This window comes from Pseudorasbora parva, chromosome 4, assembly GCF_024679245.1.
Source record: "Pseudorasbora parva isolate DD20220531a chromosome 4, ASM2467924v1, whole genome shotgun sequence".
NCBI classification, from domain to species: domain Eukaryota; kingdom Metazoa; phylum Chordata; class Actinopteri; order Cypriniformes; family Gobionidae; genus Pseudorasbora; species Pseudorasbora parva.
The window spans coordinates 57,949,236-57,971,735 of NC_090175.1; the positions used below are offsets into that span (position 1 = coordinate 57,949,236).

Here is a 22,500-nt window from a genome sequence, read left to right on the forward strand (position 1 = left end):
CTTCAGGCCAATTTCAAAGAGTCCTACATGGCGGCTTTCTACGACTACTTCAATGAACAAAAGTACGCGGATGCAGTGAAGAACGTGAGTGGCTCGCACACCCACACATCATGTGTCACGCTTCGAAAAAATGCTTTTCTTACTCTAGTCCAAACATCTAAAAATTCTTAAAACAAGAAGTATTTACTAGACAAGCAAAAGTAATTGTCTTGTTTTGGGAAAAATAACTCAAAATGAAGAGAGTTTTTGCTTAAAATAAGATAATAATAAAAAATAATCTTAATCCAAACCGAAAACAAGATTATTTTTCTCACCCCATTGGCAGATTATTTATCTTATTTTAAGCAAAAACTCTCTTCATTTTGAGTTTTTTCCCAAAACAAGACAATTACTTTTGCTTGTCTAGTAAATACTTCTTAATGTGAGAATTTCTAGATATTTAGACGAGAAACAAGACAAAAATACAATGTACGAAAAGCATTTTTTGCAGTGCACGCGTGTCTGATGCGTGTTCTCTCTGTCACAGTTCCTGGATCTGATATCGTCCTCGGCTCGATGGGATCAGAAGAGCATAGAGACGCCCATCATGCTGAAGGAAGGGTGAGAGACGCTTATAGTCCAATCACACGGCTCATAAGGCCGTCACATGTCACTTCATCAGTGTATAACAACTACAACTCTTTACAAGAAAGATTGAATCATTATCACAAGGGGAGTCTGACTATTGTTTCCTTTTACTAATTTGGCAAAAATGTAATACACAAAAACAGTGTGATTTCAACCACATCCAACACAAATCAAAATATAAAGCAGCTTACCCTTGCAAACATGGTACCTCTCTTTACATACTCAAATAAATTAGTCCATACGAAATGTTAATGTGTAGGTTCGTTGCCCAATACAGCAACGAACGTTGCCTTTAAAATGGCCGCCCTTCCCCTTTATTGGTCAGCTCATCACAATACGAGTCCTTACAGGGCCAACAAAAGTCCCCTTAAACAAAAAAGCATGTTTATATACGATGACCTTTTTTATATATATATAGTGAGCATAGTGCTGGGCTTTAATTTGACAGTGTTACAAGTGTGTGTGTGTTTGTGTTTCTCTGCTGGATGCAGGAGCGTTAAACTCGTTATTAAGAGGTTTGACGCCAAGGGCTCTGGCAGGTAAGACTCACCTGTGTTAGATGACCTTTGACCTCCTGACCCTGTTCATGGCCTTCCCCAGTGTCTGAGCCCACATTAGCGCATCTAAAGCTCTCCCTTCCCTGTCATAGTGAGCAAAACCCCAAAATAAGTCTTTTTTTTCAATTAAAAAGAAGCTATACTGCTAGCGAACATCCCCACTCCACTAATATCTGGACGCATATGTAAATATGTGCTGCGTTTTCCTCTCAATCACAAAATAAAAAACAAAAATGACATAATGACAAAATGACAAAATGACAAAAAAGCATCTGATCATTGTGATGTGGATGTGTTTGCTCCGGCTCTGAGATTCAGACTCAGTCACGTCACGTTCGTTCATACAGCACTTTATGCAATGAAAACAGTGTCAGCGTCTCTTTCAGTTACAAACACAGCTTCAGTTTCTAGTATAAAGCGACTATCAGTGTCTCAGAGCCACACCCACCTATTACATCATCACCAGAGATGATTTACACCTCAAAGAAGGCGGAGCCTCAGAGCCACACCCACCTATTACATCATCACCGGAGAAGATTTACACCTCAAAGAAGGCGGAGCCTCAGAGCCACACCCACCTATTACATCATCACCGGAAAAGATTTACACCTCAAAGAAGTCGGAGCCTCAGAGCCACACCCACCTATTACATCATCACCGGAGAAGATTTACACCTCAAAGAAGGCGGAGCCTCAGAGCCACACCCACCTATTACATCATCACCGGAGAAGATTTACACCTCAAAGAAGGCGGAGCCTCAGAGCCACACCCACCTATTACATCATCACCGGAGAAGATTTACACCTCAAAGAAGGCGGAGCCTCAGAGCCACACCCACCTATTACATCATCACTGGAGAAGATTTACAGCTCAAAGAAGGTGGAGCCTCAGAGCCACACCCACCTATTACATCATCACTGGAGAAGATTTACACCTCAAAGAAGGCGGAGCCTCAGAGCCACACCCACCTATTACATCATCACCGGAGAAGATTTACACCTCAAAGAAGGCAGAGCCTCAGAGCCACACCCACCTATTACATCATCACCGGAGAAGATTTACACCTCAAAGAAGGGCGGAGCCTCAGAGCCACACCCACCTATTACATCATCACCGGAGAAGATTTACACCTCAAAGAAGGCGGAGCCTCAGAGCCACACCCACCTATTACATCATCACTGGAGAAGATTTACAGCTCAAAGAAGGTGGAGCCTCAGAGCCACACCCACCTATTACATCATCACTGGAGAAGATTTACAGCTCAAAGAAGGCGGAGCCTCAGAGCCACACCCACCTATTACATCATCACTGGAGAAGATTTACACCTCAAAGAAGTCGGAGCCTCAGAGCCACACCCACCTATTACATCATCACCGGAGAAGATTTACACCTCAAAGAAGGCAGAGCCTCAGAGCCACACCCACCTATTACATCATCACCGGAGAAGATTTACACCTCAAAGAAGGCGGAGCCTCAGAGCCACACCCACCTATTACATCATCACCGGAGAAGATTTACACCTCAAAGAAGGCGGAGCCTCAGAGCCACACCCACCTATTACATCATCACTGGAGAAGATTTACAGCTCAAAGAAGTCGGAGCCTCAGAGCCACACCCACCTATTACATCATCACCGGAGAAGATTTACACCTCAAAGAAGGCAGAGCCTCAGAGCCACACCCACCTATTACATCATCACCGGAGAAGATTTACACCTCAAAGAAGGCGGAGCCTCAGAGCCACACCCACCTATTACATCATCACCGGAGAAGATTTACACCTCAAAGAAGGCGGAGCCTCAGAGCCACACCCACCTATTACATCATCACTGGAGAAGATTTACAGCTCAAAGAAGGTGGAGCCTCAGAGCCACACCCACCTATTACATCATCACTGGAGAAGATTTACAGCTCAAAGAAGGCGGAGCCTCAGAGCCACACCCACCTATTACATCATCACTGGAGACACACCCGTCAGAAACCGACACAAAACCGACAGAAACTGACACAAAACCGAAACAAAACAAGTTGTAACAAAAATCACTACATGAACGTTATTAAAGACATCTGAACTAACGTTCTATTAACGTTGCTAGAGGAACGTTTGTTCATAACCTCAAGAGAACCTTGGCAGAACGTTCCCTGTGAGGTGTGTGTGTGTGCGTGAGCGTGTGCACGTGCGAGTGTGTGTGCGTGTGTGTGTGTGTGTGTGTGTGTGTGTGTGTGTGTGTGTGTGTGTGTGTGTGTGTGTGTGATTTAGACCGGAGGGAGTTTGACCTTTGGGTTTTTCTGTTCTGCCGTTCCAGGTTCATGATCAAACGAGCTCAAGGACGAAACCGCTTCGGTCTGAAGAACTTCAAGAAGAGATGGTTCCGCCTCACCAACCACGAGTTCACCTACCATAAAACCAAAGGTAACGCTAAAGGTTTGTCCCAAACTCTCACTACAGGTGTGTGAGGTCATCTGTCCATGTGTGAGTCCATCATCAACACTGATCAATAACTCAATACACTGCAAAAAATGCTCTTCTTACTCAGTATTTTTGTCTTGTTTCCAGTCCAAATATCTAAATATTCTTAAATCAAGATGCATTTACTAGATCAGTAAAACGACATTAGATATTTTAACTTCTTTTCTGGGGATAAAATATCTAAATGAAGTGAGTTTTTGCTTAAAACAGGCAAAATGACCTGCCAATGGGGTGAGAAAAATAAACTTATTTCTGTTTGGGACGAAAACAAGATTTTAAACAGAAATAAGATTATTTTTCTCACCCCATTGGCAGATCATTTTGCCTGTTTTAAGCAAAAACTCACTTCATTTAGATATTTTATTTTCAATAAAACAAGAAAAAAAAACTTAGCCAGATCTGGACAGTCCCTCTGCTCATTTCCTCGAGTCCTGTCCTGAAGTTCACTGTTTGAGTCTCTGTGCTTTACTGGAGTATTATTCTTTCTGTAATCTTCTGACTTTAACTTCACTCCATCTGAAAGACAAATATCGTCCTCTTTACTCCACTACATTTCTATCAAGGTCCTCGAAGTGGAAAGTCGTTTCTGTCGCAGCTTTGAAAGTCAGTGATGATTTTTTTCTTCTTTTAAAGGTGTTTGGGTTTTTGCAGAAAGCCTTTCAGGAATCACTCTTGTAGAGTCTTTTGAAGTTCAATGATTTCACAGCATTTATTAAACACTGATTTATAGTTTAGAGCAAAATGGAAGAAGACGGATGTCCAAATGCTCATTTAGTGGAGGATTCACATAAACAAAGTTGATTCTGTCTTCAGTGAAGGTGAACAGTGTGAGAATATCAGATGTGTATCAGTGTATTGGATCCGTGCATTCGGCCTTAAAGTGACAGCAGCTTTGTAACTTTTCTACAAGTATTTAAATGAGTTTAAGTTAGTCGTCTGCTAGTGTGTCAGATGGAGCGTCACTGACTGGCTTAAACCATGATGGCATAATGTGCATTTATACAACTATAATACAATAATGCGGCGACATAAAGAAGGACATTTACTACTGATACTGAAGTACTTCTGAAAACAAATACTTCTGCACTTTTACTGCAGTAAAAATCTGTTTTTACAACTTTCACTCGTAACGGAGTAATATTTGACCAGCAGTACTTTTACTCAAATAATCAATCAATCAATCAATCAACTTTATTTATAAAGTGCTTTTACAATCACGATTGTGTCAAAGCAGCTTCACAGTGTCAAACAGGGCAATATTGCGACAAAATTAGATTTGGCTGTACAGCCGTACTGGAGAAAACAGTGATGTTATCAGCTTATTTTAATTTATCATATAGCGACAATGTTGGCAGATCAGTATTATAGTTTATAGAATTAAATAAGACCTAATTCATATATTTTATTTGTATAATAAGTTGAATAACTTTAATCATATTTTTAGTGTCCCCAACTGAGCAAGCCAAGCCAAAGGCGACAGTGGCAAGGAACCAAAACTCCATCGGGGCATGATGGAGAAAAATAAACCTTGGGAGAAACCAGACTCAGTCGGGGTGCCAGTTCTCCTCTGGCCTATTAACACACCGTGTAAGATTATTATTCTGGCAACCTTACAGGTCGGAAATCATATTAGATCGGAATATTCAAAATTTTCAGGGTATCACGGAAGAGACAGATTTATTTAGGATGGGGCGTCAATTACACAAGAGTATGAATACATGAAAGATCGGAATTATTGCGCCGAAGACGGGTTTTGAGCATGTCGTGCCAGTGAGGCAAATTCAGAGGAGACACCATTTGACACGGCTCAGCAGACACTCCAGGATGCGTTGGTCATGTCCAGGCAGGTCCACCATCCGATCCGGACAGGGCCCAGATCCGGGATAAACCTCGGGATAAACAGAGAGACTAACATTAGCGTAGATGTCACTCTTTTTATGATGTAACGAGTACATCAGGTGTTATGGGAAGTGTTCCCGGTTCCGGCTGACCTAGTTAATGCAGCCTAACAATCAGTCAATTGATCTGAATAATGAGAGTTAATAATGTTCTGTGTGTATGCCATAGTAAAGAGATGTGTTTTTAGTCTAGATTTAAACTGACAGAGTGTGTCTGCTTCCCGAACAATGCTAGGAAGACTATTCCACAATTTAGGAGCTAAATAGGAAAATGATCGACCGCCTGCAGTTGATTTAGATATTCTAGGTATTATCAACTGGCCAGAGTTTTGAGACCGCAATCGACGTGATGGGGTATAATGCATTAAGAGCTCGCTTAAGTACCGGGGAGCTAAACTATTTAGTGCTTTGTAAGTAATAAGCAAGATTTTAAAATGTATGCGATGTTTAATAGGGAGCCAGTGCAGTGTTGACAGAACTGGACTAATATGATCATACTTCCTGGTTCTAGTAAGAACTCGAGCTGCTGCGGTTTGGACCAGCTGGAGTTTGTTTATTAAGCGAGCAGGGCAACCACCCAGTAGAGCATTACAATAATCTAGCCTTGAGCTCATGAAAGCATGTACTAACTGTTCAGCATTTTGCATTGAAAGCATGTGCCGTAATTTAGATATATTTTTAAGATGATAGAATGCGGTTTTACAGATGCTAGAAACGTGGCTTTCAAATGAAAGATTGGTATCAAAGAGCACACCCAGGTTCCTCACTGACGACGAGGGCTTGACAGAGCAGTCATCAAGTGTTAGACAGTATTCTCGGTTACTACTTGTGGAGCTTTTCTGTCCAATAATTAAAAATTCAGTTTTATCTGAATTAAGTTGCAGAAAATTACTATTCATCCAATTTTTTATATCAGCTATGCATTCTGTTAATCTTGTGAATTGGTAGGTTTCATCAGGGCGTGAGGAAATATAGAGCTGAGTATCGTCAGCATAACAATGAAAACTAACGCCATGCTTCTTAATGATATCTCCCAGTGGTAGCAGATACAGCGTGAAGAGCAGCGGTCCTAACACTGAGCCTTGCGGTACCCCATACTGAACTTGTGATCGGTGTGACATCTCTTCATTTACTGCTACAAACTGATAACGGTCAGATAAGTACGATTTAAACCATGCCAAAGCAGTTCCACTAACGCCAACATAATTTTCGATTCTATTCAGAAGAATATTGTGATCGATAGTATCAAATGCAGCGCTAAGATCGAGTAACACTAATAGAGAGACTCAACCACGATCAGATGATAAGAGTAAATCATTTGTAACTCTAATTAGAGCAGTCTCAGTGCTATGATACGGTCTAAAACACACACACACACACACACACACACACACACACACACACACACACACACACACACACACACACACACACACACACACACACACACAGTAACTCTAATTAGAGCAGTCTCAGTGCTATGATACGGTCTAAATCCTGACTGGAAATCCTCACATATACCATTTCTTTCTAAGAAGGAACATAATTGTGAAGACACGGCCTTTTCTAGTATTTTTGATAGAAACGGTAGATTCGAGATTGGCCTGTAATTGACTAATTCTTTAGGATCAAGTTGTGTTTTTTTAATAAGTGGTTTAATTATAGCCAACTTAAAAGTTTTCGGTACATATCCTAATGTCAAAGATGAATTAATGATATTAAGCAGAGGATCTATGACCTCTGGAAGTATCTCTTTTAATAGCCTAGTCGGTATAGGGTCAAGCATACATGTTGTTGATTTTGATGATTTTACAAGTTTAGCCAGTTCTTCTCCTCCTATAGCAGTGAATGAGTGTCATTTTTCCTCAGTGACCCTGCAGTGCTCTGTCTGAAGTGATACTGTAGTAGACGGCTGCATGGTTATAATTTTATTCCTAATATTATCAATCTTACTAGTAAAGAAGTTCATAAAGTCATTACTGCTGTGTTGTTTACAAACATCAGAAGCTGAAGCTTTATTTTTTGATAATTTAGCCACTGTATCGAATAAATACTTAGGGTTGTGTTTGTTTTCTTCTAAAAGAGATGAGAAATAAGCAGATCTAGCAGTTTTTATGGCCTTTCTGTATGCAATCATGCTCTCTTTCCACAAATTGCGAAAAACCTCTAGTTTTGTTTTCTTCCAGCTGCGCTCCATTTTTCTGGCTGCTGTTTTAAGGGCCCGAGTGTGCTCGTTGTACCACGGCGTTGGATTATTTGCTTTAATCTTCTTTAAGCGCCGGGGAGCAACTATGTCTAAAGTGCTAGTAAGGAGAGAGTCAATAGTTTCGGTTGCAGCATCAAGTTCATCTTGGCTATCTGTAATGCTGAGGAGATGGAACTGATGAGGAAGATTATGTACAAAGCAATCTTTAGTCGCAGCGGTTATCGTCCTGCCATATTTGAAGCGAGGGGATGGCTTTGCAGCCTTAGGTAAATTAAGTATACATGATATTAGGTAATGATCTGAGATGTCATCGCTCTGCTGCAGAATTTTAACAGTATCAACATTTATTCCATGTGACATTATTAGATCTAAAGTATGATTAAGGCGATGAGTGGGCCCTGATACGTGTTGTCTAACTCCAATAGAGTTTAGAATGTCTCTAAATGCCAATCCCAATGCGTCTTTTTCATTGTCTACGTGGATATTAAAATCCCCAACAATTAGTACTTTATCTACAGCTAATACTAACTCCGATACAAAACCAGCAAATTCTTTGATAAAGTCTGTATTGTGCCCTGGTGGCCTGTATACAGTAGCCAACACAAATGTCAGAAGGGATTTATCATTTACACTACACAGCGTTACATAAAGCACCAAAACTTCAAAGGAATTATATTTGAAACTAGACTTCTGAGTAATACTGAAAATATTATTATAAATTACAGCCACACCTCCCCCTTTACCTTTCAGACGTGGCTCATGTTTATAACAATAATCTCGGGGGGTGCACTCATTTAAAGTAATGTAATCGTCAGGTTTTAGCCAGGTTTCTGTCAAACACAGCACATCTAAGTTATGATCTATAATCATATCATTGACAACAAGCGTTTTTGGCGAAAGGGATCGAATATTCAGCAACCCAAGCTTTATCAATTGTTCATCCGTATTATATCTGTTGTTTATTTGTTGGACATCAATTAAATTTTTACTGTTGAATGGTTTTGATGGTTTTTTGTATTTACTAATTCGGGGAACAGACACAGTCTCTATGTGATAATATCTAGGTGAAAGAGTCTCTATGTGCTGGGATTTAGCTGACTTTGGTGACGTGAGACAGCTAGCAGACGGTTGGTTTAGCCAGTTTGTCTGCTTCCTGACCTGGGCCCCAGTGAGTCAAGGTTTAGCTCTAAGACTATGTGCCAAATTACTAGAGAGAATGAAGTTGTGTAGTTTGTCCAGCTCTTATCTTGTCGTTTTACTGATCTAGTAAATGCATCTTGATTTAAGAATTGTTAGATATTTAGATTAGAAACCAGATTAAATTACTGAGTAAGAAGAGCATTTTTTGCAGTGTGACAGTCCATGATTTGATGCATGAATTGTTAAATGAAAACAATAAAGAGTCATTTTCTGAATATATATTTTTCATAATGATGGTCAACAGAAATAATGGCAAATATTCCAGATGTTCGATGCGTCACCACTTTTGTCAACCATTATGAATATACACTGATCAGGCATAACATTATGACCAGTGAATAACACTGATGATCTCTCCATCACGGCTCCTGTTAGTGGGTGGGATATATTAGCCAGCAAGTGAACATTTAGTCCTCAGAGTTGATGTGTGTGAAGCAGGAGAAATGGGCAAGCGTAAGGATTTGAGCGAGTTTGGCCAGATTGTGACGGCTAGACGACTGGGTCAGAGCATCTCCAAAACTGCAGCTCTTGTGGGCTGTTCCCGGTCTGCAGTGGTCAGTATCTATCAAAAGTGCTCCAAGGAAGGACCAGTGGAGAACCGGCCACAGGGTCATGGGCGGCCAAGGCTCATTGATGCACGTGGGGAGCGAATGGATATGATCCAACGAGGCCCCAACTTACAAGACTTAAAGGATCTGCTGCTAACATCTTGGTGTGGAGTCCATGCCTCAACGGGTCAGGGAGACCAACACAATATTAAGTCATAATGTTATGCCTGTTGTCATGAATTAAAAGCACAAAAACATGCAATACAGTTCAAAAGATTTTTTTAAAGGAAATTATTACTTTTATTCTTCATGGATGCGTTAAATTGATCAAAAGTGACATTTATAATGTTATAAAAGATTCTATTTCAAATAAACACTGTTCCATTCATCAAAGAATCCTGAGAAATAAAATACTGATTACACTGGAGTAATATTTCACTGTTTTACTGGATTTATGATCAGATAAATGAGCAGAAGAGACTTTTGAACACTACTGTATGTGTTTAATTTATCCATCCATCGGGTCGGGTCTGTGTTGGTCACTGACGAGTGTTATGCTCATCAGTCCTGCTGTGTGTCTGTGTGTCCAGGAGAGGGCGCTCTGTGCAGCATCCCTATAGAAAACATCCTGGCTGTGGAGAGACTAGAGGAAGAGTCCTTCAAGATGAAGAACGTAAGACAAGCTCTGTCAGATTCAAATGTGATTGGCTGTGCAAATTATCGAAATATCTCAAATATGCATATCGCAACGGCACGCAAATGACATACATTTTTGCTGGTCACTTTCAGAAGTTTTAGCGATGCTTTCTTTAAGAATGTGAAACACATAAATGGTATTATTCTTAGTTTTTAAAGGGGTGTTTGCGTGTGATGTGACTTGTTTAACTTTAGTTAGTGTGTAATGTTGCTGCTTGAGCATAAACAGTCTCTGCAAAGTTACAGCGCTGAAAGTTCAATGCAAACGGAGATATTGTCTTTTAAAGTTACGACAGTTTATTGCCTACAAAAATGGCCGGTTTGGACTACAACGAGCTTCTTCCTGGGTTGGTGGCATCATAAAACCTTGCTAGTCTCCGCAGATGTGGCTTCTGCCCGTAATGAGAAGGGGCGTGGCCTTAACCTGTGCTTCAGCCAATAAAAATACAGGAAACTACATTTGGCCATCTGACCAATCTAAGACCATTGTGTTTTTCAGAGGGAGGGGCTTCATAGAAGCAGGAAGCAAACGAGCCGTTCAAAGCACAGACAGCGGTGGGGAATAAAGGGAGGATAGAAGAAAAATACAGCATTTTAAAAAGAAGAAGTATTAAGACGTGTTATACTGCGCCTCATAAACACAACCAAGCCTAGAAAAAACACACGGAACCACCGCTTTAAATAATTTTTACTTAATAATGTTTACACACGCGTAGCTATATCGTATCGAGGTATTGCATATCGCATTTTTCTTCAACATCGCACAGCCGTAGTGTGTACGCAGCATCTGTAAATCTCCCTGTTCCTCCAGATGTTCCAGGTCATCCAGCCAGAGAGGGCGCTCTACATCCAGGCCAACAACTGCGTGGAGGCTCGCGATTGGATCGACATCCTGACCAAAGTCAGCCAGTGTAACCGCAAGCGCTTGAGCACGTACCATCCGTCGGCCTTCCTTAACGGGCACTGGCTCTGCTGCAAGCTTTCTGCGGACACCGCGCCCGGATGCACACCCTGCACGGGGTGAGTCTAAGCCCCGCCCACTCACTGTAGCTAACGCCCGCCTCTGGTCCTGATTGGCTGAGCGGTGTCTCTTAGCCCCGCCCACTCACTGTAGTTAACACCCGCCTCTGGTCCTGATTGACTGAGCGGTGTCTCTTAGCCCCGCCCACTCACTGTAGCTAACACCCGCCTCTGGTCCTGATTGGCTGAGCGGTGTCTCTTAGCCCCACCCACTCACTGTAGCTAACGCCCGCCTCTGGTCCTGATTGGCTGAGCGGTGTCTCTTAGCCCCGCCCACTCACTGTACCTAACACCCGCCTCTGGTCCTGATTGGCTGAGCACAGTGTCTCTTAGCCTCGCCCACTCACTGTAGCAAACACCCGCCTCTGGTCCTGATTAGCTGAGCAGTGTCTCTTAGCCCCGCCCACTTACTGTAGCTAACACCTGCCTGTGGTCCTGATTCGCTGAGAAGTGTCTCTTAGCCCCGCCCACTTACTGTAGTTAATGCCCGCCTCTGGTCCTGATTCGCTGAGAAGTGTCTCTTAGCCCCACCCCCTCACTGTAGTTAATGCCCGCCTCTGGTCCTGATTGGCTGGAGGTGTCTCTTAGCCCCACCCCCTCACTGTAGTTAATGCCCGCCTCTGGTCCTGATGTGCTGGAGGTGTCTCTTAGCCCCGCCCCCTCAATGTAGTTGTCAGTTTATTTTATTTGCATTTGTAGATCTCAGTGTCAGTCCTTATGGACAGGATGTGATGTCATCATGCTTGTGTTCTGTCGCTCAGGGGACTTCCTGCCAACATCCAGCTGGACGTGGATGGAGACCGCGAGACGGAGAGAATCTACTCGCTCTACAGCACATACATGTCCAAACTAGTGAAGATGCAGGGTGAGTGAGAGAGAGAGAGAGAGTGTGTGTGTGTGTGTGTGTGTGTGTGTGTGTGTGTGTGTGTGTGTGTGTGTGTGTGTGTGTGTGTGTGTGCGGGTGCGTGTGTGAGAGAGAGACAGACACCGTTATCCAGTGTGTTGATTGATGTCTCCTGTGCTCCAGAGGCCTGTGGCAGTAAGTCCGTGTATGACGGCCCTGAGCAGGAGGAATATTCCACGTTTGTGATCGACGACCCGCAGGAAACGTATAAAACGCTGAGACTCGTGATCTCCGCCGTGCAGACGCTGGAGCAGCAGCACACGCAGTACAAGCGCGACAAGTTCAGGAAGACCAAATATGGAAGCCAGTAAGTGTCACGATCACACCAGTTACACCAGTACAGCGCTGTACACAACACGGATCGCTTCACCGCAGCTAGCAACAGGCTAACAACATGCTACCAACATGCTAGCAAAAATGTTAAATCGCGCTAACGACATGCTAACAAAATGTTAACAACATGTTAAAACATCCCCACAAAAGGCTAAATAATGCTAACGACATGTTAATTAATGTTAACATGTTAAAAATAGGGCTGGGCAAGTTAACGCGTTATTATCACGTTAACGCATTAATTAATTATTGCCGACAATTATTTTATCGCGCATTATTACACGGCTCTGTGAAATACTTGATTCTAATTGGTCAATCGCGCATTCCAGCGGTATGTTATTTCCAGATAACACCCGCTCATCCGGGTACTGCGAGTTATCTTGACCGGTTCTACTTCTGTGCTTAACGCTGACGCCATCTTGTGGCTTAAACAGCCGTGGGTTACAATGGAAGACTTCAAGGCAGGTTTCCTTTATAAAGTTTTAAATATGGATATTTTTCTGACACAAACGCATCGATTGGAATCAGAAGGCTCTATTAACCCATCGGAGTCGTGTGGAGCACGTTATTTGACGGACAGCTGCATTTAATGGACTTCAGAAACAGCTCCAACTACTGCTGGGATTAACGTTAGCCTGGACTTTTTAAATATAACTCTGATTGTATTTGTCTGACAGAAGAATGTCATAAACACCTATAATGACCTGAGGGAGAGTAAATCAGAGGCTTGGGTTCATTTTTGGCTGAACTAACCCTTTCAGCATTCATTCTCAACATTTAGCAGCGATAGATAAAGGCTTAAAGCAGTACGGAACTGTTTTCTTCGCGGAAGCTTTGCGTAAGAGCTAATAAAATATTTAATCTTAAGACAATATTTAGTGTGTAATTTATCTGAGACTAGTAGGCGTGTAATAAGCGGGATAATGTCCACCCAGCCGGTTGTTATCTCAGAATAAACCCCTTCAGAGTGACGCTCCGCTTCGCCTCGGGGTCCTGATCGCTCTGAAGGGGTTTATTCTGCGATAACAACCGGCTGGGTGGACATTAGCCCTTACCTAACACAGTTATTTATTATTATATTGAAAGGCCGTTGCTCTGCCTCTGAATACACACTCAGACAAACCATTGGTCAGGAGAATACACACACAGACAAACCATTGGTCAGGAGAATACACACACAGACAAACCATTGGTCAGGAGAATACACACTCAGACAAACCATTGGTCAGGAGAATACACACACAGACAAACCATTGGTCAGGAGAATACACACTCAGACAAACCATTGGTCAGAAGAATACACACACAGACAAACCATTGGTCAGGAGAATACACACACAGACAAACCATTGGTCAGGAGAATACACACTCAGACAAACCATTGGTCAGGAGAATACACACACAGACAAACCATTGGTCAGGAGAATACACACTCAGACAAACCATTGGTCAGGAGAATACACACACAGACAAACCATTGGTCAGGAGAATACACACTCAGACAAACCATTGGTCAGGAGAATACACACACAGACAAACCATTGGTCAGGAGAATACACACACAGACACACCATTGGTCAGGAGAATACACACACAGACAAACCATTGGTCAGGAGAATACACACACAGACAAACCATTGGTCAGGAGAATACAGCGCTGTCTGTAGCCGAAGCCAAGGGCTGACATTCTTTGTCTGGGACAAATAAATATAAAAAAATAACCAGAAACGCGAGAATGATCCAGATTTTGTTGTTGTTTTTATTATATTAGATGTAAACAGCGATTGATGAGTGTATCTCTGCCTCTGGTACGTTAGTCGCGTTGAGGCTCGCGCTGCCCGTCTCTGAGAGACATTCATGGAGAAATCAAAACCATTGAGCAGCGATATAAACTCACAGAAGAAACATACCGGGGTCAAACTGAGCTTTCTGTAGTTGTTCATATTTATGATTTATGATATTGTTAATAACACATGTCGACTTTGCAATCGTGAATTGTGTAGCATGAATGGTGTAGACTAGTTCAATAAACAGTAGCCTAATTAATATTAAGTCACTTACATTTTAGATCCAAACAACCTGTTTTTGTACATTTCACCGATGATTTCACCGACGAGAATAGTTCCAGAGGAAAGCAACACTCGGCGCGGTGTTTTGTTCCTGAATGATTCAGTGTTTTGAATGAATCATTTGAATGAATCGACTCAATGACTCACTCATGAAGACGATCACTTGCTGCCCCCTATTGGCGGTTATGTTTATAAGTATGATTGCATGTTTTATTGAGAACATCAATCTTATAACATTATTTATTGCAGCTGTATTTTTTGCAGTTTAAATGATTTAATTTGATTGGTAACAGCCTATAGTGTCTTTACTATTATAACTGAATTTATTAATCAAATGTAAGAATTCAACATGAAAGATGATGCACACATTTAATAAGATTTTTAAAAAAGGCCTTTATAAAATTAAATATCACAAATATGCAGATTTAAGTCGGCCTGTGTTAAAGCTGACAGAACACTGATGAGAATATCATATACATATACGTATACCACCAATTTAATTTAATTTGATTAATGTTTAGTTGATATTTACAAGAAATATTGTAACTGTTACTAACTTTTAACTGCTGTAAAAAGCCCCTTATTTGTTTAAAGTGTTTGCAAACCATATGTTATTGCACTTTTGTTCATTAAGCAGCACTTTTGCATTCATTATTGAATTTTGCGCATACTGCGATTAATCGCGATTAAACATTTTTATCTCCGATGATAAAACATGTTAGCAAAATGCTAACATAATGTTAAATAATATTAATAAAATGTTAATAACATACTAACAAAGTGTTAAAACCTGCTAGCAACATTCTAATTCAAGCTAGAAAACATGTCAAAGCATGCTAATTGATGTTAGCAGAGTCTCTGTGCACATCGTGCGGTTTAATGCGGCCCACATCAGCGTCTGTCTCAGTGAGCTCTACTTTCTGTTTACGGTTTCCAGTGATATAAACAGTCAAGCAATATTACCGTATGTGTGCGGATCACTGTTGGGGAAGTTATAACAGATAACGTTGGACAGACTCAGATATGTGTATTCTTATATATCTGCTCTATTTGTTTCCAGGGAACATCCAATCGGTGACCAGAGCTTCCAGTGCTACATCCGCCAGCAGTCAGAAAGCTCCACCTACTCCATCTGACCACGCCCACTGCAGACTCTGCACCGTCTCCACGGCAACACGGTTTTGATTGACGGGAAGGCGGCCACTGACAAAAGCTCAAACTTTGGTGCTTTCCTGGGATAGCCAATCACAGCGCCCTCTGAGCCGCATCATCACGTGCTTTTATATCGGAGTCTTCAGGACCACAATGCTTTGCATCGGATGAACTCTGTGTGTTTAACTCTAGATGATGAGAACGGTCCAGCGACTGAAGGAGTGCTGCATTGTGGGAAACCTGTCACGTGTGTGTGTGTGTTTGTGTGTTGGAGCATGCCAGACGCCCTTCCCAGCATGCAACACTAAGCTCCTCGCGGTTTGTGGGTCCAGATGTGCTCAGAGGCGGACATTCATGTTTTTATACTTCCTGTTGTGTCTCACTTTCTTGAGGAACGTGTTTTAAATTTACTGATGTGTGTGTGTGTGTGTGTGTGTGTGTGTGTGTGTGACAGAGTGAGTTTGTGTGTGTGTGTGTGTGTGTGAGTGAGTGAGAGTGTGTGTGTGTGTGCGAGAGTGTGTGTGTGTGTGAGAGAGTGTGTGTGTTTGTGCGGGAGTGTGTGTGTGTGTGCGAGAGTGTGTGTGTGTGTGAGAGAGTGTGTGTGTTTGTGCGGGAGTGTGTGTGTGTGTGTGTGGGAGTGAGGCCCCGTCTACACAGAGACGCGTTTAGCTGTATACGTATAAATTGTGTATCTAAGGGCATTGTATCAGCGTTTCGTCCACACGGATCCGGCGTTTAGGAAGCACGAATCCGATATTTTTCGAAACCGGGTCCCAGAGCGGATAAATCTGAAAACGATCATCTTCCGTTTTCGTGTGTGTAGCGAATCCGTGTATTTTCTGAAACGGTGATGTCATCACACTACGTCCAGCACGGTGAAGAGTTAAGGGATACGGCTCCGGCACTGGGCATGAGCTCATCAACATCGCCTCATTTAATGACCGTATCTGCGTTACTGTACGGGTGTGTTATGGGTCGGGGTCGGTGTAGGCGTTAATAAAACACATCCGATAAGCAGCAAATGTATTTATTGTTATTTTATTGTGAGATTTCGCCTCACCTCCGACCGCTGCTATACCCCTGCTAGCCACAACTCTTCTTCTCCGTTATTAGTGTATTTCTGTGGCAGAACTACAGCGCCACACACTGGCCTGGCATGCAAACTACATCGTTTCTAGTCCGTTTTCGTCATCTCGTGTGGACGCAGATATTTCTTAAAACGAGGGAAAAAAAGATCGGATTGGGAAAGCGCTGGCTTCGTGTGGACGGGGCCTGAGAGTATGTGTGTGTGTGTGTGAGAGAGAGTGTGTGTATGACAGAGTGAGTGTATGAGAGAGAGTGTGTGTGTGTGTGAGAGAGAGAGAGAGAGAGAGTGTGTGTGTGTGTGTGTGTGAGAGAGAGAGAGAGAGAGAGAGAGAGTGTGTGTGTGTGTGTGTGTGTGTGTGTGTGTGTGTGTGTGTGTGTGTGTGTGTGTGTGTGTGTGTGTGTGTGTGTGTGTGTGTGTGAAACCAAAGCTAGACTGCATGAGTGTGTTTTATTAATAATAACTCCAGCTCGTCGGTTTATGGATGTGATGATTTTTCATATTTCACCCTCAAATCAAAAGAATTTCTGTATTCAGTTCAGATTAATGGTTTGTATTCCTCATTTGTACGTCACTTTGGATAAAAGTGTGTGTGTGTATGTGTGTGTGTATTTAAAATGTTATATTTATTTATATATACATACAGACACACACACAAATATTAATATTTACATGTATCAGTGCTTAAACTCATTTGACTAAATGTTGATTGAGTGTGAAATTATTTCCTCTTGTCTTGTGATTTATGGGTGAAATGTGTGTGTGTGTGTGTGTCCATTCACACACTCAGATGAGCTGCTGATTATTTTTATATCACAGAATAAACTCAAACTAAGGAAGTACGCAATAATAATGTCACTCATGAGCAGTTATTGATCTGTGTGTGTACGTGTGTGTGTGTGTGTGTGTGTGTGTGTGTGTGTGTGTGTGTACACACTTCTCCTGTCCAAATGAAGGCAATAGCAAAGCGATCCGTGTCCGAGTCTTTCTTCTGAAAACTGAACTCTGAGGCATTAAAGGGTTAATCATCATTTATCAGGAGCTTTAATTCCTGTTACATAATCCCCGAGCGCGCTCTCAGCCAACGCGCAGCACCGCGAACGGACAGAACCGAGTGTGTGTGTGTGTGTTTGAGTTCGGATTGGAACCGGAAGTGTGTGTGTGAGTGAGTGAGTGAGTGGACCGAACCGAACCGCGCGAGCATGAGGAGACTGACGGTGCTCGGCCTCGTGCTTCTGCTGGTGCGCGCTCAACTCTGCGCGTCACGCCGCTGTGAGTAAAACCACACACACACACACACACATGAACGAGTAAAAACTTCTCCGTTACCCGCGGGATTAACGGCGTTGCCGGACGCGCGCGTTTACCGCAGTAAAGTTCGTCTGGTACCCGGTGTGAGTCGCGCTCTTCAAACACATCAGATCTCATATTCTCCGCTTTTATATCATAACACTAGAACTAGAACGGTTACCATAGTAATGAACTCAATATGACGATACCTGTAAGATCACACAGTGTTACAATGTATCGGTGTTTACGAAAATAACGTCTAATGTTGCCACAATTAACCGTTTAAAGTTAGAATGTAGCCGTGTTAAAGAGTAGCGGTGTAAAGTATCCGTTTACAAAAGTAACTGTAACCGTTTGGTCAATATTACCAGTATTTGTTTACAAAAGTAACTTATAATGTTGACCAAATCATCGCGTTTACAGAGGAACAGGCATCAGTGTTTACTCTAATGTTTACACAATTATTAGTATTCACAAAGTAACAAAATAATTGAAGTGTTTGCAAAAGCAATTAAAAATGTTGTCAATGTATCAGTATTTACATAGAAATTAATTAAACAGTGGTAACAAATGCATGAGAGAAAAGAATACCATATGGACGAATAAAAAATTAAAAACAAGCATAGTTAAAACAGTTGTAAAGATAATAATAATAATAAAATAAAAAGGTCAGATCCACAATAATGGTCTGATATAAAAATAAACATTCTTCAGTTTACAGCCTACATACATGTACCATCTTTATTAGATCACCTCTCATTCATTTCTTTCTCAAACACGTTCATAACATCCATTTCAATCATCATTCCTGTACTGTACAGTACCAATGCTGCTGTTTACACAATCACAGAGAACTGTCGACGCACAAAAGTAACTCGCAATGTTGACTAAACGAACAGTGTTAACGATATAACGATGTACCTGCTTACGGAAGTAAAGATGCTGTCAAAATAACTAGTATTTAAAAAGTAATACTGTATCCGTGTTTACTAAAGTCACTGTAGCAGTGTGGTCCACATGACCAGTGTTCAGACTCATCACGCTTTACAGAAGAGAGGATGAGAGGATCTGCTGATAAAACTCATGCATTATTGACTGAAAACCATCTGCTCTGGTCTGGTTTAAACTGGTCTGGTCTGGTCTGATTTAAACTGGTCTGGTCTGGTTTAAACTGGTCTGGTTTAAACTGGTCTGGTCTGATTTAAACTGGTCTGGTCTGGTTTAAACTGGTCTGGTCTGGTCTGATTTAAACTGGTCTGGTCTGGTCTGATTTAAACTGGTCTGGTCTGGTTTAAACTGGTCTGGTCTGGTCTGGTTTAAACTGGTCTGGTCTGGTCTGATGTAAACTGGTCTGGTCTGGTTTAAACTGGTCTGGTCTGGTCTGGTTTAAACTGGTCTGATTTAAACTGGTCTGGTCTGGTTTAAACTGGTCTGGTCTGGTCTGGTTTAAACTGGTCTGGTCTGTGTTTTAAACTGGTCTGGTCTGGTTTAAACTGGTCTGGTCTGATTTAAACTGGTCTGGTCTGGTTTAAACTGGTCTGGTCTGGTTTAAACTGGTCTGGTCTGATTTAAACTGGTCTGGTCTGGTTTAAACTGGTCTGGTCTGGTCTGATTTAAACTGGTCTGGTCTGATTTAAACTGGTCTGGTCTGGTTTAAACTGGTCTGGTCTGCTTTAAACTGGTCTGGTCTGGTTTAAACTGGTCTGGTCTGGTCTGATTTAAACTGGTCTGGTCTGGTTTAAACTGGTCTGGTCTGCTTTAAACTGGTCTGGGTCAGTGCTGAAGATGGTCACTCCAGAAACAGGGTTTTCTCTAGAAAAAGGTGGAGGATAAATCCCTCTGTGACACACTTTGGCTTTTAATGGGGTCAAAGCGGAAGACTGGTGTGTGTGTGTGTGTGTGTGTGTGTGTGTGTGTGTGTGTGTGTGTGTGTGTGTGTGTGTGTGTGTGTGTGTGTGTGTGTGTGTGTGTGTGTGTGTGTGTGTAGGGATAGGGGTTGGGTTAGGGGATAGAAAGTATCATTAACCTGATATAAAATCAATGAAAGTCTATGTGATGTCCTCACTAATATGGTGAAATGTGTGTGTGTGTGTGTGTGTAGGCCTGATGATCAAATAGGAGTATTGGCAGATAATGAGTGTGTGTGTGTGTGTGTGACAGTCCAGAGTCCGTGTTTTCGTGTGTTCTGTTAGTCAGTAAGAGCGATGGTCCAGTGGTGTTACTGTACTTGAGTATCTTTTTGTCAACTTTGTAGTCGGCAGCTTTTACTCTCGACTTGACTAAATTTTTCAACAAGTAAATGTACTTTTCTTTTTACTCCAATGCATTTGTGTTGAGCAGTTACACATTACATTCAGTTTTTCTGCAGCAGTTTCTGCTATAAAGAAGCGATATGGCCATCTAAGGGCATTGAAGAGACTGTAGCTTTCATCTTAACATTACTTTATGCATCCGCTGTACTGATGAGACGTATGGCCTCAGTGTGCGCTTGAGCTCATCTGAGACTTGAGAGTTTGCAGACGTTTAAGAGGCTGTTCATTTAGGATTTCTCTTATTTTCACTGGCTTGTCTCTCAGGTGTCGAGCTCCAGTGCATCGCTGAGCCTACATTCAGTACGAGTACAACACTCAAGTACTGTTAAAGGAGGTGTGTGTGAGATTGTGGCCAAAACTGGTACTGCAGGTCTATCCCCCTCCCCCTGACTCGAGGTTGCCAGATTGGCTGCAGGATCAGCAGAACGTTTGTAGATCTGCAGCTGTGGGAACTAGAGCAGATCTGGCAACCCCAAACACTACTGACTCCTGATTGGTCGATCAGTGGAGGGCGGAGCTTCAGGCCAAAACACAACATGACATCATCAACATCAGCTGAGCTGCAACAACAACTTTATAATGACAATATCCTGCCGGACTACTGCTGTCAGTGATAGAAGTGTTTGAAATGAACACGATTTATGAAAGGCTTCAGCATACTCCGCAAGAACAGAGGAAACAGTTCTCTCTTCCAGGGCTGAGAGATCAAAATGACGTCATGTTCTCTCAGCCCTGGTTCGGGAGTTCTCGACACATCGCCCGAGCAGATATTTTTTCTTGCGGGTGTCCGAGAACTATTGTGTGATTGGTCAGACATTTAAAGTGGGCGTGGTTAATGCGGAGAAACGCAGATGATCGGCACCTGCTTTTCTCGTGAAGTATGGGATGTTCTGACAGAACGAACTTTATTCTTGTTCTTGCCACCTCGAGAAAACGAACACATTTCTTTGTTCTTGCAGAGGATGTTCCAAGCTCTAGAGACATATCAGGGCCATTTTATGATTCATTGAAATACATCTCTTACATACAGCTCCTTTAAATCTGATGCTCTGAGACTTTTACTCAAGTGTGGTTTTCAGGTATGATGGATAGATTTGGTCTGAAAGGGACTCTGCAGCTCTTCTTGACGGCTGTCTGTGTGTTCCTGACGTGTTCTCGTGTCCAGTTCTTCCTCAGAATGAAGCCTCGGCGTTCCTGCAGAGACACAGACGCGCCAACAGCCTGTTTGAGGAGAGCAAGAAAGGAAACCTGGAGCGCGAGTGCATCGAGGAGTTGTGCAATAAAGAGGAGGCGCGGGAGATCTTCGAGAACAACCTGGAAACGGTGCGTCCGATCAATACTGCTGTTTGTGCTGACATTGACCCGCCGGCTCCTGTTTGTGAACGCATGTGTGTGTGAGGTCTGTCAATAATCTCATGTTCTCTCGTCTTCCAGGAATACTTCTACCCCAAGTACGTAGGTAAGTCAAATAAACACTTCCTGTGATGTCATCAGGCTCCGCCCATCACACGTCACACTTTAGACTGTAGCCGCTCGATGTGAAAACACACGAGTTCATCATGCCTTCAATGCAGAGCTGGACAAACTACACGACTTCATTACTGGAGTAACAGTACTGCTGGTCAAATATTACTCCGTTACGAGTGAAAGTTGTAAAAACAGATTTTTACTGCAGTAAAAGTACAGAAGTATTTGTTTTCAGAAGTACTTCAGTATCAAAAGTAAATGTCCTTCTTTATGTCGCCGCATTATTGTATTATAGTTGTATAAATGCACATTATGCCATCATGGTTTAAGCCAGTCAGTGACGCTCCATCTGACACACTAGCAGACGACTAACTTAAACTCATTTAAATACTTGTAGAAAAGTTACAAAGCTGCTGTCACTTTAAGGCCGAATGCACGGATCCAATACACTGATACACATCTGATATTCTCACACTGTTCACCTTCACTGAAGACAGAATCAACTTTGTTTATGTCAATCCTCCACTAAATGAGCATTTGGACATCCGTCTTCTTCCATTTTGCTCTAAACTATAAATCAGTGGTTAAAGGGGGGGTGAAACACTCAGTTTCAGTCAGTGTCATGTCAATCTTGAGTACCTATAGAGTAGCATTGCATCCTGCATATC

The 22,500-nt window shown here is 42.2% G+C and overlaps 2 protein-coding genes across 5 annotated transcripts in view; both read left to right on the top strand.

Moving 5' to 3' along the window:
• Window positions 1–16,183, top strand: part of rasa3 (RAS p21 protein activator 3) — a 60,239-nt gene extending 44,056 nt beyond the window's left edge. Inside the window, exons 17-24 of one of the 2 annotated variants that reach the window (XM_067442315.1) lie at window positions 7–84; window positions 527–600; window positions 3,490–3,608; window positions 10,096–10,178; window positions 11,013–11,221; window positions 11,983–12,086; window positions 12,249–12,432; window positions 15,588–16,183. In XM_067442315.1, the coding sequence (XP_067298416.1) occupies window positions 7–84; window positions 527–600; window positions 3,490–3,608; window positions 10,096–10,178; window positions 11,013–11,221; window positions 11,983–12,086; window positions 12,249–12,432; window positions 15,588–15,663 (927 nt within the window). In that variant the 3' untranslated portion in view covers window positions 15,664–16,183. The remainder of the gene's footprint in view (window positions 1–6; window positions 85–526; window positions 601–3,489; window positions 3,609–10,095; window positions 10,179–11,012; window positions 11,222–11,982; window positions 12,087–12,248; window positions 12,433–15,587) is intronic. The other variant, XM_067442316.1, reaches the window with a different exon arrangement.
• Window positions 16,184–17,711: 1,528 nt separating this feature from the next.
• Window positions 17,712–22,500, top strand: part of pros1 (protein S) — a 35,242-nt gene continuing 30,453 nt past the window's right edge. Inside the window, exons 1-3 of one of the 3 annotated variants that reach the window (XM_067442319.1) lie at window positions 17,712–18,035; window positions 21,531–21,688; window positions 21,800–21,824. In XM_067442319.1, the coding sequence (XP_067298420.1) occupies window positions 17,966–18,035; window positions 21,531–21,688; window positions 21,800–21,824 (253 nt within the window). In that variant the 5' untranslated portion in view covers window positions 17,712–17,965. The remainder of the gene's footprint in view (window positions 18,036–21,530; window positions 21,689–21,799; window positions 21,825–22,500) is intronic. The other 2 variants (XM_067442320.1, XM_067442318.1) reach the window with 2 other exon arrangements.